The sequence below is a fragment of the Gouania willdenowi genome, chromosome 9, assembly GCF_900634775.1.
Source record: "Gouania willdenowi chromosome 9, fGouWil2.1, whole genome shotgun sequence".
Taxonomy (NCBI): domain Eukaryota; kingdom Metazoa; phylum Chordata; class Actinopteri; order Blenniiformes; family Gobiesocidae; genus Gouania; species Gouania willdenowi.
The window spans coordinates 32,936,201-32,955,148 of record NC_041052.1 but is presented as its reverse complement, the minus strand read 5'-3'; the positions used below and the strand labels follow the sequence as shown (position 1 = coordinate 32,955,148).

At 37.7% G+C, this 18,948-nt stretch overlaps 1 protein-coding gene across 3 annotated transcripts in view; it reads left to right on the top strand.

Moving 5' to 3' along the window:
- Positions 1–18,948, top strand: part of nr6a1a (nuclear receptor subfamily 6, group A, member 1a) — a 118,168-nt gene that overhangs the window by 66,005 nt on the left and 33,215 nt on the right. Inside the window, exon 1 of one of the 3 annotated variants that reach the window (XM_028458435.1) lies at positions 10,804–10,875. The exons of the other annotated variants lie outside the window; for them this stretch is intronic. Within the exon in view, the coding sequence (XP_028314236.1) occupies positions 10,860–10,875 (16 nt within the window). The 5' untranslated portion in view covers positions 10,804–10,859. Of the gene's footprint in view, positions 1–10,803; positions 10,876–18,948 lie in introns of those variants that run through there. 3 annotated transcript variants of the gene reach the window in all.

Sequence of the window (18,948 nt, the reverse complement as noted above, 5' to 3'; positions counted from 1 at the left end):
TAGCGACCAGTCCCACATGTTTAAGTTAGCTTAGCATGTAGCGACCAGTCCCACATGTTTAGGTTAGCTTGGCATGTAGCGACCAGTCCCACATGTTTAAGTTAGCTTAGCATGTAGCGACCAGTCCCACATGTTTAGGTTAGCTTAGCATCTAGCGACCAGTGTCACATTTGGGTTAGTTTAGCACATAGTGGTGTGGGCTGAGCAGGGCCAAAGGTTAAAGGGGCGTGGCTATGTTATGGGGTTGATATAACATTAGGGCATTTGCTCAGAGTTTGATAAACATGTCATTCCTTAATCCACAGTCATCTAAAACTCTGATAATCCCTGATATAGGAATATGAGACGGCTGCAGCACAGGCTGTAAAATGAAAGCAGGTCAGATTGAGATTATTTTACATGTGTTGGTGTTTAAAAGCACAAGATTTCCACAGATAATGACGGCATGCTACATTTAGCGTCGCCACTGGTGCTCCTGTTCCCGTCGGAGCGCTGCTTTTCCAGCACAAAGAAAACTTCTGCACAATTTCCAGCTTATTGGTCACAGTGGGCTTCTTAATACCAGCCTCTCCTGCCCTGCAGCTGAAGCTTCATGGGAAATAAGCCTGGCTCCGTATATTTCACTAATTTCCTGTAAGAAGATAAGACGAGGATCCGTTTCTGATCGTCTCTGCAGCAGCGGCTGATAACGAGGAGCCAGTGTGACCTTCGATGCTGAGGTTTAAGCCCAACACTGGCCTTTTACCACTGCGAGAGGAGCACGAGTGCCGCGTGGTGAACACGGGTGTGTGCGCGGAGAGGAGCTAACTGGAGCAGCAGAATGTGGCTGCTGGGCGAGGTTCACGGCTGTTATTCCTGCGGGCCATGAGCGTGGAAGCAGCTAATGCTGTGTGACAGTTCTGGAGCAAGAGGAGGAGGATGGGGGGTCTGGTGGTAGTGTGTGTGTTGGGGGGGGGGGACAGACGGACAAAGCAGTGGATGAAGGATACGAAGGGGAGCGACCGAACTGTAGGAACTCTGATGTTAGCAGAAAACCAACAGTTACACACAGTTAGAGTGGATGGTGCATGCTCAGTGAGTGAGCGGCGTGCACCGTTACGTGCTTATGTTCGCCCTATGTTAATGAGTTCACCTGTTAACGCCCAACAGTGACTCATTGGCTGCCCCGGTGGAGCCCCCTAGTGCAGACCCCGCCCTGATTTGTGGTTGGTCAGTGTGGCTTTTCTTTCTGGAGCTTTTCCTACTGGTGTCATTTATAGCCCTCCCCCAACACTCAACCAAAATGTATAGATACATATAGTTACTACATAAAAATTAGTCGTGGGACTTGATAAAAACATTATTCTAATTAGTTAGGGGCTTTGTGATTAACTAATTTTGAGTAATCTAAATAATTTATATATATATATTTGGCATGAGAAGCAACGTTTTTCCATTTAAATGGATTTTGGTAGATGACTGAATCGATTAAAACAATAAATAAGCTTAAACAACAAAATATTTATTATTTCCATTATGAGTGCTAAAATATTGTGCAATATGAAGAAAGAATGTTATGATTGCATTGTTCACAAAGCACAAACTTAATTGTAAGCAAACTGTATCCATATTTTTCCAGATTTTTTGTAAATTTAAAAAAAAAAGTGATTTTGTGTATTAAAATAAAAAAACGGCACTTAGTACAGAACATTCCAGAGAAGTGGAAACTGAACAGTGCAAAATAGTTAAAGTATCTGTGGCATGAAATAAACTGATGAATTTAGTATGAAATAGTCTTTCTACATAGCAGTTCATAAGTTGGTTCAGACGATACTATCTTGAGCACCAATTCTAGCCCCGCCCACATCCTCTACCACCGAGATTGGTCGACTGTCCACTACAATCATTTATCCACTGACTTTGTTCATTTGTCACTCATAGACTTGATCATTTTGGCTCTGAACCCTGTCATCTTGTCCAGTGTGGATTGGAGACACTGTCTGCTCAGAGTAGGACCATTGTCCGTGCTAGCTGCTACATGTTTAGCATTGAGGTGGTAGCTGCCACATGTTTAGCTTCGATGTGGTAGCGGAGGCTCGGAGAGTGCCAGTGATCGGCAGACTCTTTATTGCACAACTTGTACACAACTGGGCTTTAGATTTCCATCCAGTGTTTTTTTTTTAAAACTAAAATGAAAGCTGCAGCATGTAGAATTGTGAGACTTGTATAGAAACAACCACTCTCCCCCCTCCCTGTTTCGAACACCTATCGTCACTTACCGGTATCCTAGTGAACGCGCACAACTGTGGAGCTCTTCGTGACTTTTTTCTCAATAGATACTAGTGACAAATGACAACTTAATCGTGTGTTATTGGTGAGTTTTTTGGTGTTGTAGAGACTCTGACATGAATGCATGTATTACTCTGTAGTTACTGCCCTGAGAACTGGCTGCCACATCGGTCTTCCTTTTTCCGTTTGCTTGCCGTTATGCCCAACGCCGCAATAAAGACTTCTCCTGCTGGAATGTCCGCCATTGCACATTTACTACAGATGACGTGAACATTAACATTTTTTAAACTAGCTTAGATGTTCATATACAATGTTCATTCAAATCCATTTGTTTTCATTTGTCTATCTTTTCATTTGATTTTCAAATTTGCACAGTTTGTAATTTGCCTTTGTTTCTTTTTCAGAGGTTCATTCTTTCCTTTATTGATTTATTGACTTTATTGTTTTAAAAAAAATCCCTCTGATGATAATTTTGTGTGCAGTCTGAGCTGCTTTTCAGCGTGTGACCGCTCAGATGGAGGACAAGATCATATTGCAGTAAACACATGATTGCACCTTGTTTTCTTCATTATTGAGGATGTAATGATCCAGACTTTAGACGTTCTCTGTCGCTTACTCTCCGCCATGGCGCCAACTTAATGCAGAATGTATGTCACGCATTGATGACGCGCTAGTGGTGTGCGGTCCCCCTCATAGGAATGTAACGATGCTTCGAGGCACAATTTTTTCCTCGAGGAATTTTTGTAATCGAGTAACTCGATGAATCGTTTCAGCCCCAAATAAACACAATTTTGTTGTTTAAGCACGTTTGTTTTCATTGATATAGTCATGTACCAAAATCTATTTGAATTGAAAAAAACATAGCTTCTTGTGTCAAATATATATATATATATATTAATTTTAGATTATCAAGGTTGATTAATTACAAAGTCCCTAATTAGTTATATATATATATATATATATATATATATATATATATATATATATATATATATATTTTTTAATGGAGTCCCACCACTAGTAATAATCAGTAACTGACTGGGCTGCTGAAAAAAAGTCAAATGAAGTATCTTCCCTCATAGAAACAAAAATAGCATTTAAGATTTTTGGGAGGCGTGCGTCAGGCTACGGCACGTTTTAAACTCAAGGCTCGGGGGCCAAATTCAGCCTTTCAGAGCATCTGATTTGGCCTGCAAGAAGAAGTGAAAATGACAAAGAAAACATAAATCATTGTGTAAATTCCCAACTAATTCAGTTGTAAATTGTTGTTGAAAGAATTCAAAATTTTCCTAAATCCTACAATTTCTCTCAAATTATTCCACAAAATCTCCCCAAATTAAATAATAATTGGTCAAAAAATAAATAAATCAAAGCACATTTAAGTTTATGTGACTTATTGCTTAGATGTTGTTGATGCCTTCAATATTTTTTGTCTAATTTATAAATGAGTGTCAACTTGGGCACCATTAATGGTGAAATTGTTTGTTTTTTTTACCTAAAACCTGTGGCCCACTTATGATTGAACTGGTCGTGTTTGGTCCCTGAACTAAAATGAGATTGCTACGCAGGGACCCGTGTGTCGACGCACAAAGCGACGGCATTAACGTGACAGAAACATAAATCCAACCTAATACTGCTACATGCTGCAACCACGCCATGTCTGACAAATGAACAAATAAATATTATCTGAAGGAGAGAAAAAGCAACAAGTTTGGTGTTAGAAAAGTTTTCTAATGAGGTGTTAATTTATAGCACTACATATGACTATTATTTGGAGATTGATAAAAGTACACATCAATATGACAGGTAGCCCTTGGGACTAATCTCAAACACAGGAATGTAAATGTCTACGCCTGCATCTGTTCTAGTCTTAAAAACAAATAAATTACTTTATAAAGTCACTTTGTTAAATATCAATGTTTTGATCTGCCACAATAATGTATTTTAAATAAAAATACCTTAAGTTGAGGGCATTTCTCAGCTGTTTTTAGGTGCAATTAAAAAGATTAATTAGATTAATTAATTACAGAGCATGATTAATGAATTGCACAATGTTTTTAGTGTCTTGACAGCACTACTCTTTATACCTGCTTATTTGTAAATTAAGATTATTTTTATAATTCTGTGAAATTTGAATATGTCTTTGTGTTCTCCCTAGACACATAGATGAGAACATGCTGTGTGTGTGTGTGTGTGTGTGTGTGTGTGTGTGTGTGTGTGTGTGTGTGTGTGTGTGTGTGTGTGTGTGTGTGTGTGTGTGTGTGTGTGTGTGTGTGTGTGTGTGTGTGTGTGTGTGTGTGTGTGTGTGTGTGTGTGTGTGTGTGTGTGTGTGTGTGTGTGTGTTCAGCAGAGCTCTCTGTGAGCAGTGTTGGTGTGGTAGCGCCCTCTGGTGGAAGCACCGTCCAATGCTCAGTGTGTCTGTGGTGTATGACGTCAGATAGGAGAAAGTTGGCAGTGATTCAAATACACCAACTTAATAAAGTATGAGAAAATTATTAATCATAGAATTTTATTTCTATTATTATTGAATGCAAACTTGAATTCCTTTCAAACTATTTCATTTAATTAATTATTTAAATATCTAATAGTAAACTATTTCAATTTAAACTAATATTTATATGATTAGGATTTTAATTATTAATATTATGATTGATATTAAAATAATAATGATTAAATTGTATTACATTTCTTCCTTTAAAACACAATGTCCCTGTACTTTGTCACTTTGTGAATGGATATGTTTTATTCCTTTGTCACAGATGTATAAAACATAGGTTTATTATTGTCCTCTCTTACAGACAAATTTCCTGTACTTTGTCATAGACGTATGAAGAATAGATCAGTTCCTGTACTTTGTCACAGACGTATGAAGAATAGATCAGTTCCTGTACTTTGTCACAGACATATGAAGAATAGATCTTTCCCTATACTTTGTCATAGACATATAAAGAATAGATCTGTTCCAGTACTTTGTCACAGATGTATGAAGAATAGATCAGTTCCTGCATTTTGTCATAGACGTATGAAGAATAGATCAGTTCCTGTACTTTGTCACAGACGTATGAAGAATAGATCAGTTCCTGTACTTTGTCACAGGCGTATGAAGAATAGATCAGTTCCTGTACTTTGTCACAGACGTATGAAGAATAGATCAGTTCCTGTACTTTGTCACAGACGTATGAAGAATAGATCAGTTCCTGTACTTTGTTAGAGATGTATAAAGAATAGATCAGAATAAATGTCTCCTCTTTCATATTGCGATGCTGGTGGTTGTCTAGTGGTCATGTGACCTCAGAGGGTTGTATCAGTGTGTTTTTATAATTGCGTCCTGATCAAAGTCAACCTGTGGAGACGAGTAAATGTGAGATTAAGGAGCGGCAGAGGAAGAAGCTTCTATAAAGAATGTCTTTCCAATCCCTGCTGTAAGCCTGTGGCATGCTGACATATGGCCCGTGGGAATTAGAGGCTGCCTTTGATCATCTCTCTCACACACACACACACACACACACACTCGTACCTGCACACACACACTGACAACCTGCTAAGAATCAACCAATCACCTGCTAAGCTTTCACTGCAGGGACTTCATTCAAACCTAAACTCATCTAAACATTGTCCAAGTGTCGTCCTGTGAGTTTTATTGGAGTTCTGTGATGTCTTGTGATTGTTTTGTGTTTTTGTTGATTTATTCTGAATTTTTGTGTTTGTGTTCTGTGCTTTTGTTATAATGTTTTGGATTTTTCTGATTTTGTGTATTTTTGTTGTCATTTTGTGTTTCTATGAGCTTTTGTGGTCAATTTGTCTTTATCTGGATCTTTTGTCATCATTCTGTGTATTTTACTGGTGTCGAGTAAAACTCTATCATTTAGTGGTATGTAATGTGTATTTTTGTTGTTTTGTTTTGGATTCTGTCTTATTTTTTGGTCCTTAAAGTTTTTTTTTGTATTGTGCATTCTGTGGTTTTTATTTTTCACTTGTTAATTTATTCCGTATGTTAACTTTGTGTGATTTTGCGTGGCGCAGTCGAGGATTCAAAGACTTAAATGGGTCAGTTTAGTGCAGTGGTTCTCAACCTTTTTTGGATCGTGACCCCATTTTGACATCAAGAATTTCTGGTGACACCAAATACCTCGTCAACATGGAAACTGTCAAGTTTTTTATCGTTTACACCTTGCGTCCACACGGCAACGAAGGTTTGGAAGACGTATACTAGGGGTGTGTATTGCCTGGCATTGGGTGATACCACTCGTATCCCAATACATAGGTCACAATACGATACGATATATCCCAATATTAAAGTATAAGGTGATTATTGCAATTTTTTAATATATATGACTTAAGAAAGAACTAATCTGTAAATGTGAACACCTTCATGAGAAAATGATGCATGAAATATATTTTATTGGCATATTTCACACTTAAAACATTGGCTTTAACATACCATGTGCCAACAACTTAAAATAAAAAAATTACATATAATCTGCCTGTGGCTTTTAAACCAACTTCTGCTTCAGTGCAACTTAACTGAGGTATATGTCTAGAACAACAAATAAATGCAGAAAGTTAGTACTTTCTTTTTAGATTTTATTGAAAAAAACAAAGCTGGTCAACATGCCCAGGTTTCAGTTACAATGTCTCCTGCAGTGGAAAAGACTTTCCTGGTTAAATAAAGGCAACAAAAAAAATCGATATGAATGCATTTTGAATTCATCCGAGAATCACGTGACGTGATATCGCTATATATCGCCGAATCGATTATTTTCAACACCCCTACCGTATACGATAACTTCTGAAAACAGGTCCAAGAGTGGGAAAGTTTGAGAACACCAACCGCTGGGGCGCCATGCGGACCACATATAAGCATACTCTGCAAACGATGACACCATAGCCCCACCTCTCTCTTAACCCCACCCCCCCACCCCACAACAACAACAAAGCAGCAGCTCTACCTTGTCGTTTGTCCACAACCAAATCTCCTGTCATGTCTTCATCTCCATCTTTTCCTCTTTGCTTTTGTACGTCCTGTTTTTATATAACGCGTCTTCTTCTGTATTTACAGCAAAATGGACGCCACAAGGTGTATTACTGCCCCCCACTGGTCTTTATTGTAAGGACTCGATCCTCCCGTACAATCCAGTGTCATGCAGGAACTGCAGCATCATCTGGTGGTTCTCTTTATGACTAAAGATGTAGAAAAATACAAAAAAACCTCCACTCTTAATCCAGATATGCTTGCTAATAGATACTGCCTTTCTCTCTGTCTTCTTCCCTGTTTCAGTCTGTTTCTGTTACGGCGCCACATAGAGGCCCCTAATGTTTACTACAGTGTTTTCTGTTCATTTTAATTACTAGTTTTAGGGGAAAACGTTTTTGTTTTGTCTCCGTTTGGACAGGGCCTTAGTTTTTGATCATGTTTGAGCTCGGATATATATATATATATGTTTTTTTTTTTACTGCATTTTAGTTGAACTAGATTTTTGTTTCACAAAGTTAAAGTATAAAAATACAGTTGTTTAAGATTGTTTTATTTTTTCAATTTTTTTTCAAAAAAGAACAATAATTAAAAAATGTCTAAAATCTTTACATTTTTCAGAAATTTCCGGTGACCCCATTCAAACTCCAGGCGACCCCACATGGGGTCCCGACCCCAAGGTTAAAAAACATATTTTGTGCCTCCCGAATAGACTAATTTCTATAGTTTGCATCATTTCCAGTCCTCTCACGCCCAGGGTGGGACCAAGACTGACACTTTATGTTAATTTTTCACTCTCTCTCTTTCAAGTACCCCCATTTGAAAAACACTGGTTTAGTGGGTGAGTCAGATGTATTAGGATCCACATAATGAATAGAGCAGTGTTGGTGGTGATGGATTCAAAACACACACTTTAATCAAATTCATCTGTTGGGATTTTGTTCTGACAGCTGACGTCCTGAGGTCGGTTTCCTCTTTTATAAAGGAGCATGCATGGACAGGCGTGGACTATACTGCCCCCGGTGTTCAAAGTGTGAACAGACGATGAAGCGATGCTTGTGTTCATCACTGAGCTCTGTTTGGTAAATGTTTACACAGTCCAACCATCACTGAGGAAGCTGATTGTTGTCTGTGTGTTCCTTCATCTTCTTTTAAGTGCTGGATATTAGTAACAAAACCAAAGTAACAGCGTTTAAAACAAACAGACGAATAAAAAAGTTGAAATGATGATTTTTTTTCCTCCGCCCGTTTCTGCTGAGTCAGCACCGTGTCCTTCCCCAGAACCTGAACCCTGCAGCAGTTTCACCCTGTGTGTGTGTGTGTGTGTGTGTGTGTGTGTGTGTGTGTGTGTGTGTGTGTGTGTGTGTGTGTGTGTGTGTGTGTGTGTGTGTGTGTGTGTGTGTGTGTGTGTGTGTGTGTGTGTGTGTGTGTGTCATTTCCATGTGAAAAGCTCCTTATACGTGACTTAGTGTGGCCGGGGTCATTAGCGCTGTGGTCGGGGGCAGGGCCTGGGCCTACAGTTTCACACACAGCGGATGATTGTCAGTGAGACACTGACACTGACGGGCATGAAGGAGGAAAAGCCACCGGATGGTAAGACCGGAAACGTACACGCATCAGCCTTGGATTTGAGAAGTTTCAGCGTGAATCCATAGTTTATTTTAAATGATTGCAGTTTGCGTTGATACTGATACGTACGTGTTTATTATAGGACTGGGCCAGGAGTGGACTGGCCATCTGGCATACCGGGCATCATCCCGCTGGGCCGCCCCGGTCTTTTACGTTTTTATATTTTTTGAACAGTGAGTGGAGGCAGGCAGGTTAAAAGGTGACCAAAAATGGTCCAAACGTGGCAAGAAAAGAGTGTAAAGTGACTAAAATGGGTCACAAGCAAAGAGGAACCATGTGGTATTTAATGGCAAAGGTTAGTTTAAATGAGCAAAATGTGGTGAACAATAGTGAAGAAGGGCAAAAATGCGGAACAAAAAGAGGCAAAATTGTAGGGGGAAATAAGTGGAAGTGGTATATATTAGGCAATAGTTGGCTTATTTGAAGGAAACGTGGCCAGAACAATAAAAAAAAGACACAAATTGTTTAAAAGTGTCAAAATGAACTTGCGAAATTGGACAACAAATAGGAAAAATTAGGTATTTATTAGTAAAAGGAGCTAAAGTCTGAAAAAAGTGTCGGAACTTTTTGAAAAGGGACAAAATGGCCAAAGGAGATAGGTAAAAAGGAGTGAAATATAAATGGTTTCTACATGGTTCATTGACAAAGTAGCGCGCTGGTCTGGACAGAAAATGCCAGGGCTGAATTTTTGTCCCAGTCCACCCCTGGGCTGGGCAATATGGACCGAAACTCATATCTCAATATTTTTCCTCAAAATATTGATATACAATATAAATCTTGATATTTTTAACTCAAAGTCTGACCAGAAAGACAATTCTAGGTTAAATTTGCTGATGAAAAAAATTGCCACACCAGCACATACATTAAAAGTTCCACTTATGGATTTTTCCTTTTTTAAGGGACAGCACGTGCGAGTGAGTTTTGTAGTGTGGCTTGTTTAGAGGAAGGTCTGTGTTAGGACACACTCAGTAATCATCTCACTGTGCTTTTCATCCTGTTCTGAGAATCAGTGAAAGCAGCAACTCATGAAACAAGTATCTTATTATAAAATAAGCTATAGAATAAAAATATATCGATATAGGCGAAATTGTGATTTTTCTATTTCGACTGAATACAATACTCGATACATCTTGAATCTCAACATATTACCCAGCTCTAGTTTATTGTTCATCTGTTCTCTTTGATTCTCACGCTTTCATCTGTAATGAAACAATGTCCCTGAGCGCTTGATGAGTGTCTACATACCTGCTAACCTAACTTACTGACCTACATACCTACATACTTACTGATCTTACCCACTTATCTAGTTACAGATCAAAATACCTACACATTATACCTACATGTTTACTTACCTAGCTGCTCACACATACTTATCTACATGGATTTTTACTTTTCTCATTTTTTATGTTGAGAATGTCCTTTACAATTAAAAATGTTTGTATTGGTAAATGCTAAGAAAAGTTAGCACTTTAGCTTTGTTTTTGCATTTGATAAAGTCATCCAGAACCAGAGGAACCACTGCAACACTTTACTGGTTTCTGTTAAATGCTGAGAAAAGTAAGGGCTAATTAAACAGACTAATATTGTGATGAAGCACTGGGATCTTCTTACACTGAGTAATTAGTTGTGTGTGTGTGTGTTTGGTCAGCTTGAACCTGTGTTTATGGTCGGCGTGTGTGTGTGTGTGTGTATGTGTGGGTTAAAGGGGCTCAGCATTGTTGTGCGGCAGCAGCAGCAGGAATAGGACTATCAGTTCCACTCAGATAACCCCCGGCTGTCATTGGAGCTCGAGCCGAGCTGTGACCTCGGGGGCTTGAACTCTGCCTGGTCATGTGACCAGGCTGTAAAGTGACCAGTGGCTCCGGCCCTCCGCGGTCACACGGAGGGGGCCGGCTGTCGAGGAAAGGAGCCGCGGGCAGGCAGGGAGGAGCGGTCAGAGGAGGTGAAGTCATGGAGCGCTGAGCAGCTCGGAGGGCCCTGCAGACTGGGAATGGATACATGGGAAGGTAGGCAGGCCTTTAATGGGCCACACTTCTCACCCTGGGCTGCGTGCGTGTGAACGGCTCACTTAGCAGTTTCATTTACACCCCAGCTTCCTTTTCCAGCCGTCTTCCTACAGAGAAGCTGAAAATAGGAAAAATTGGAGCTATAATCAGTTTTTCTGTGTGATCCAGGAGGATTGAGCTCCCAGTGTTTTGTTGGTGTGTGCGTGTTATGACGTGTGCGCTCACGTTTGTATTGATCTGTGGTAGGCAGGGGGAAACCGTACGGGTTGTTTGATTTGCGAACATTTTGGAGTCCAGTGAATGCTAAACGCTGACTCGTCTCCTCTGACGTGTTTCTGAGATCAGGCACCAAACTAACCTTGTTGTTTATCGCTTGTGAAGCGACGCTGCGGGAGTTTAAAGACGTGTTTGTTTTTTTTTCTCTCGCCGTCCTTCATGCAGCATGTGGAGCAGAGCAACCGTGTTACTGTATTCATCCCCTCCCCCCGTCATCCTAATCCCCCCTCCCAGTAGAAGAAGCAGCAGCAGCAGCCTTGCTGGTGTGTGTGAAGGGTTGAAGGCACACTGTTAGTGACACACACACATGCATTGTGTGTGTTTTTGTGAGTTGAGGGATTATGTTATGATTGGGGGGGGACTCGGTGCAGTTTGGGGGTGTCTGAGTGCAGGATGTGAGGACAGAAGGTAGGACAGAGGCTGTGTGAAGATCAATAGTAACAGTGGGGGGAGGTCACGGACTCAGGGCCTATAAATAGCCAATCACAGGAGCTGCTCATTCCTGCTCCACTCGCTGCTTTATCACCACTGAAACCAGTGCACCCAAACTGGAAACTCTCCATTTCTGTGTGTGTCCGTGTGTGTGTGCTCGCATGTTAATGTGTGTCCTAAGAAGTGGAATCTTTTAAAACGTGTAAATATGCTTATTGGTATTATTAGTTTTATTAAGATAACAGTTAACAATTACATATATATATATATATATATATATATATATATATATATATATATATATTTTTTTTTTTAAATGTGTATTTGAAAATTTATTTTTTTTATTTATTATTAGTTACCAGTAGTAAAAATGCTAGCCTAAGGATTTTTCTTCCTGATGACATAATTTTTTTTGATACAAAAAGTCATAAAAGTACACAGAATGTCATAAAAATGCACAAAATGACAACAGAAATACAGATGTTGAAATCAAAGACAAAGAAATAAATACAATTAAATAAAATTACACAAAATGAGAGAAACGCACAAATTGACCCCACAAACCTTTTGTTTTTAATGCTTGGATTAGTCTCTGTTCTAAATGTTGACATGAATGTTGATCATGTGACCTTCAGATCAGATACAACCACAGTTTTGTGCCCCCCCCCCCCCCCCCCCCCCTTGTTAAAAGTTCCTTGTCTCTGCTGTAAAGCATTGATGAAGTCAGGCACTGATGTTGGATGAGAAGGCCTGGGTCCATTTCCTCTCAAAGGGGCTGGAAGATGCTGAGGTCCATGTCCTGTTGGAATAACAACGTTCCCAAACTGTTCCCACAAAGCTGGAAGCATCACAGCGTCATAAATGTGAGGTTCTTTGCTGACTCACCATAATATTTGTGATGAATAAGGAACAAAAAGCAGCATTTAAAGCTTAAAAATGAGATTACTGCTTTCAAGAGTTAGTTTAGTTTCATGCATCCAGGATTTCACTTAGTTTGTTTTTATGTTTTAGGTCCTTAATATTTTTTTCTTTTTTTGATCAAAGGCATAAAAAACCCTATATTTGATATCTCAAAATGAAAGTGCTGAATTAACATATTTATATAAATCAACAGATAAATAAATACAACAAAATAATGGCCAGAGATTTTTTAAAAAATTTTATTTTAAAATGTTATTTCATAAATAATTTAAAGAAATATAAACACACACTGAGATTTGTAAACCTTATGAAGATGACATGAATTTAAGTGAATAATTTTATTAATCCCAAATTTAGTCATTACAGATTTATGTATTTGTTTAAGTAGTTTAAATGGTCAAATATATTTATATATAATTGTAAAATTCTGTAATTCTCTCGTAATTTGTTGTTTATTTTTGTTGTCGTTTTGTATATTTTTGTTTTGTTTTTTGTGTATTTTTCTGACATTCTGTATAATTTTGTTGTTTTTCTTTGTTTTTGGAGTAATTTTGAAATTATTCAGTTATTTTGTCGTAGTCATATATATTTCTAGGACATTCTCTAAATTCTATCATTATTACTTTGTTTCCAAAATATTTTATATATATATATATATATTAATTACATATATGAATACTCCTGCAAATATTGTGGGAATATTTGAAAAGTAATTTAAAGTTTAAATAATGAAAACCATGTGAATACTATTTAACTCAGTAAAATATAACTTTATGCATGCATTTATGCAAATTAATGTATTCACCTTTTCATTTATTTGTTTATTTTGGCATTTAATAACATATTTTACTTTTTTCCCGATTTGTTTTATATACTCACATATTTATTTATATATATATATATATATATATATATATATATATATTTTGAATCGCAAGAAAATTAAAATTTTTATTAAAAACTTAAATAAATATGTATAAGTATGTATATATATATATATATCAATATATATATTGAATTTTATTTTGTTTGATACACTTTGCAAAGTTTGCATCACATAATGCAAAAACAACTTTTTTTATATCTTAAAAAAAAAATTCTGAAGAAATTTTTTTTTGACTTGTTGGATTGACATGAAAACGAGATTTGATGGAGGTTTCAGATGCTAACGTGGAGCCACTTTCCCACATTATCCCTCAAAGTAGCATCCATGTGGCTAGCATTAGCATGACATTAACACGCAGCCTGTCTTACTCCATGCTAATACTGGGGTGTGTGTTATAAAGATGTCGACAGGTCGCCTTTGTCCCCAGGATGAGCCCAATCTACAACTGCATGCACGTTACTGTGGAGATTAGCATCACAGTGTGAGCCGCCGGGAACGCCACGGGCTCCTGGCATTCCTTCAGCCCATCAATGTGCCGGTGTGTGTGCGTGTGCATACCTCTCATAGTGTGTGTTTGTGTAGAAGGAGATAAAAGTGGCAGCAGCAGGAGGAGGAGGAGGAAAGCAGCGGAAAAGTACAGCAATGCTGCGGCAACCCCCGCTGCTGTCAGCTGTGATTGTGATGGAAAGCCAGGAGAGACAAAAAGCTGTAGGGAGAGAAAGGCAGGCTTTACACCAACTGTAGGCCTTTGTGCTCACAATGGGAAGATTTGGCATCTCAGAGTAAGATGAGCAAAAACACTTTACATACTTTTGTCAGGAATTAGTGACGAATGGGGACTTTCGAGGCTTTTGGTCTGGTAATATTTTTAGAAGGCTCGCCCACTGTTCGGCTTCAGCTCCGCCAATAATTGGGTCCAAAACATGACAACATTGTCAGGATTATGTGACTCATGAAGACCAGGGTGTAATGCACTGATTTGGATACAACCAACGAATCCCCAGGTCTACACAACTTATATGACATATTACATCCCTAGTGGGACTTAATGGAAACTTGTGTGAATTTATTCTGAACCCAAATCAAGGGTCAATGAAAAGTTGGAACACGCTTTACACACTTTAGTCAGGAATTAGTGACAAATGGGGACTCTCGAGGCTTTTGGTCTCCGAGTGTTTTTAGACCAAATGTGGGGTTTCATCTCCGCAGATGATTTGGTCCAACACGTGAGGATATTGTCAGGTTTATGTGACTAATTAGGACCAATGTATAAAACAATGATTTAGGGTTTGGATGCAATCAATGGACACACGAGGATCAGTGAAAAGTTGGAACACTCTACACACTTGTGTCAAGAATTGATGATACAGGTTTTGTAGGTGTTGTTTTGGATTTCCTCACATAATATTTAGAAACTTTTCTTATCCACTGTGAGAAAGTGTTTCACAGTAAAAACTCGGAGTGTAACGATTCGTTTTAGCAACAGTTCAATTCAATGTTACGATTCAAATGATGGATGATATTATTTAATTTAAAAACGATTTGATCCAAAATGAATGAGTGACTGTGCAGGTGAGCTTTACTAGATTCCTGATGTTTTGTGTAAGTTAATTGTCAATAAATTAATTATGGACATAAACAAGTAAACAACATTGACAGATTTTCCACTTTCTCATCCAGATTATTTAATAATGATCAGGTCATCTTGTGGTGTTAGGTGTGTTCAGAGTGAATTTTTCCTGATAATCTAAAACAGATTATCATATTAACCTTGTTCAATATTTACGACCTAAACTTCTCGACGTGTGTGAGAAAAAACGATTTCTGACGTGGAAGGGAATGTAGCCAATAAGAGAGCAAGCTGATTGAGAAACGCGAAATTTTGCGTTCAAGGACACTGAACTGGGCATATCCTGGTAGAAAATTCAGTTCAATCGAGTTCAAGATCCTGTTGCCTTGACACACACATAGAATTTCATCCAGCATCATGTATGTTTATGAACTATTATTTTTTATTATTTTTATTTATTATTTCTTGTTTTTTAAATTTGTTATTATATAATTATGTATTTAATCATTTATTCATATTTTTTATTTCATTTTTTTTAATTTGTTAAATTTCTGTTTTATTTTTTATTTCTGTTTCATAGTTCTTTTATTACGTATTTACATATTTATCCAGTTTCATTTCTTTTTATTGTTTTCATTTATTTCCATTGTTTGCTGTTCTACAGTTTTAAATCTGTTCCACTGAAAGAGTAAATCCACAGCCTCCATTCGCCCTACACACGTTCTTCCACGCACTGCTCCTCCTCGCTGCTCCACGTCTGCATCCATTGTCCATCACTTAGTTGTCTTTATTCGTTTATCACGCCGTCAGCCGCTCCTCTCACTATATACAGGTACATCTAAAAAATAGAATAAATAAAGTTAGAAAAGTTCAGTATTTTTTTTCACTCATTTCAGAAAGTGCACCTCATATATGATATAGACTCATGACACATAGAGTGAAATGTTACTAGCATTCATCTTTAAATTATGTAAGGCCAGACACTATCCAAGCAATAAGTGACAGTTCCTAGATAATCTTCACTTAAATATTTTTATTTAATGATTAATTTGTATTTAATTTTGGGGAATCATTCGAGGAACCATTTAAAGAGAATTGTAGGATTTTGGAAAAATTAAGAGTTGAATTTGTGTATTTGGAGGTCCTGCGATATCTACAACTAAATTAGCTGGTGATTTATTACAAATGTGGCAAGAGATGACGTCTGATGCGTCTTACCTGGCCTGTGGAGAAGAAGAAGTGGGCTGTTGCTCATGTGGTGAGTCTAGAAGAAGAGTGGAGAGGCACAGGATCCACGTTGCTAGAAGTTTCAGACCGAAAGCGGAATTGGAAAAGACGAATACATTTTTTTTCCATGTAAACCTCTATTCAGAATGACTATTTCCATGTAAACACGAAGCAGAACTCTTTAATTCCGAATAATTTGAATTGGAATAACTAATTTCGAATTAAAAAACATCATGTAACCGTGGCCAGTGAGACACAGCAGCTAATTAGCTTAGCCTTCTTAGCTGCTTTTGCTCTGGAGGAACAGTTTCTGTCCGTGTCGAAGCAAAGATTTCACAACACTTCATTGAGATTCCAGCCGATGTTCTGGTTTAACTGTCAACTATTGTGACTGGTGACCAACTTCCGTTAGCGTAGCTAGCTGCTTGTAGAGGATTCAATGCCATGTTGGTTTGACTTCAGTAAAGCTGTTACATTGTTAACATGATGCTGATGTTTACACACATTCAGAATGAACAACCAACTGTTGTATGTATTTTATTCTTCACTGAATCCAAAATGAACCCAAACACAACTTAAGCGTAGCGTTATACGCAGCGTTTGAAGGGATTATCAAAGTAAACGTGGATGTACTATATATACTGTATGTGTTTTTTTCCACTTTCAATTTCCAATATTTCAGGAACTGCACCATATAGGAAACTTAAAATTGGTATAGTAATACAACTCCAACTGCCCTCTCAAATATATATAAAAGCATCTGCTATACATCCTATCTAGTTAACATGCCAGCCCCTCAAATTTAGAAAAAAAAGTTTGTCGTGGTTTGGGGCTGGAACATGTTTTGGCCTTCAGTAAACAACTTTACATATGCCCCTGTAATATGATCAGTTTTGAGCTATGTACATAGACTGTTCACGTCACTAATGATTAGTCACGTATTGCGTTGGTTCTTGGGTGACAGTCTCTTGAAATCCAAACAAATACTTTTTTTTCCTATTTTCATTGGCCCATAACTGCATGTGGGAACATAAGAAAACATCTGATCTCTGTTTTCATTTATAGCATAAATTTTCTTAACCCAACTTTGGGTTAATTCCCCAATTGTGAATATAGTAATTCCTTTACATGAGGTCATTGTAGCTTGCCTCTGTATCTTATAATAATCTGTTTATCACTACCGTAGTAGCATAAAAAATATAAGAACCATTGCATCAGAATAACAATTAATTTTGAAAACATATTAAATATGAAAAAATTTCTTATGTTCTACTTCTCTTTTTTTGGGGGAGAAAGTGTAGAACATGAGAAGTTTTTTTGAGACCAAAGTGTGTCGGCCATTTGTTGAAATGGCACGGAATGACCCAGGCACCATATATTGATGGTTGTATTCAATTATTTGGATAGATTGGAGATTCATGTGTATCAGTTGATTGTTGTTATGACTTCCAATGCTGTTAGAGTCTAATAATAAAGTCTGGCTAATGCAGCAGCTACACAGCAGAGACTCAGAGGTTGTTGTTGAAATCGATGAAATATGAAATACACATTTTATATTATCAAATGATATATTTTTTTGTTTATATTCTAAGCTTTTTGTACTTGTACGTCGGTTTTTGATATAATAGTTACTTTACAACTTTAACTTGATTGATATTCTCAGATTACTTTTAATTTGTCATTTTTAAGTTTAAAATACTTTTACTGATGAAGAGGTTTCAAGTACTTTAGACAAGATTGTGAGTTAAAAGTAAAAATAAATCATGCAAAATTTAAAATTCTGTGTCCCCATTGATCTCGCATTTCATCAAAACCTGAAATATCAGTGTTACACTGTGGTCCTCATAAGTTGAACAAACCTGACAAAGTCCTCACAAGAAACTTTACCTGAAATATCGCCTACGCAGAAATCTGAACAGATAAATGTGTGAGTGTGATTGTTATCGACATTTTTATGAAGACACACCTACAAAACACCAAGACCACCTTGTTTTGCCAATCATTGGCCACGGTTACATAATGTGTTTTCATTTGGAATTCATTATTCAGAATTAAATAATTTGGAATGTCCGCATGTTTGTTTTTTATACTCTGTACTTTTCATTATATCCGTATCTTCTAAGGCTCTTATTCGGAATTAGGTGTTTACAAGGTCGTTTTTAATTTTTTTTCAAAGAGGATTTAATTATTATTCTGAATTAAAGGGGAATTAAAGTTCTCATGTAACCGTAGCCATCGTATCACTTTCTAAAAACGCCCCCAGTCCAAACAGTCTGGAATGTCCTCATGCATTACACATTCCTGAATAAAGTGTGTAAATGATGTAAAGTGTGTGTTACCTGTTTGTGCTTGTCTTGGTTAAATCTGAACACACAAGATTTGTCATTTATTTAACTAAATGTGAAATAACATTGTGTTACGCCATGGTACTCATAAGTCGCAATATGTCACAATCTGAACAAGTAAATGCGTGTGTGTGTGTGCGCATGTGTGTGCCTGTATGGTTTAAAACGTTCTGCTTGTATCTCCTGGTTTGCATTAAAGCTTGGAATGAAACCCAGGCTGACCTCTGGGAAACAATGCAAGCTTTAATGAGCCTCGGGGGGGTGTGTGTGTGTGTGTGTGTGTGTCGGGGGTTCACAGGGAGAAGCAGAGGGTGGAGTTCAAGATGAAGCAGAGTCTTTACGACTCTTTATCGTCACCTCGGGGGGATTTGATCCTCTCTTTTACGACCTTGTGATGGAATATTTCTTTTCTTCTT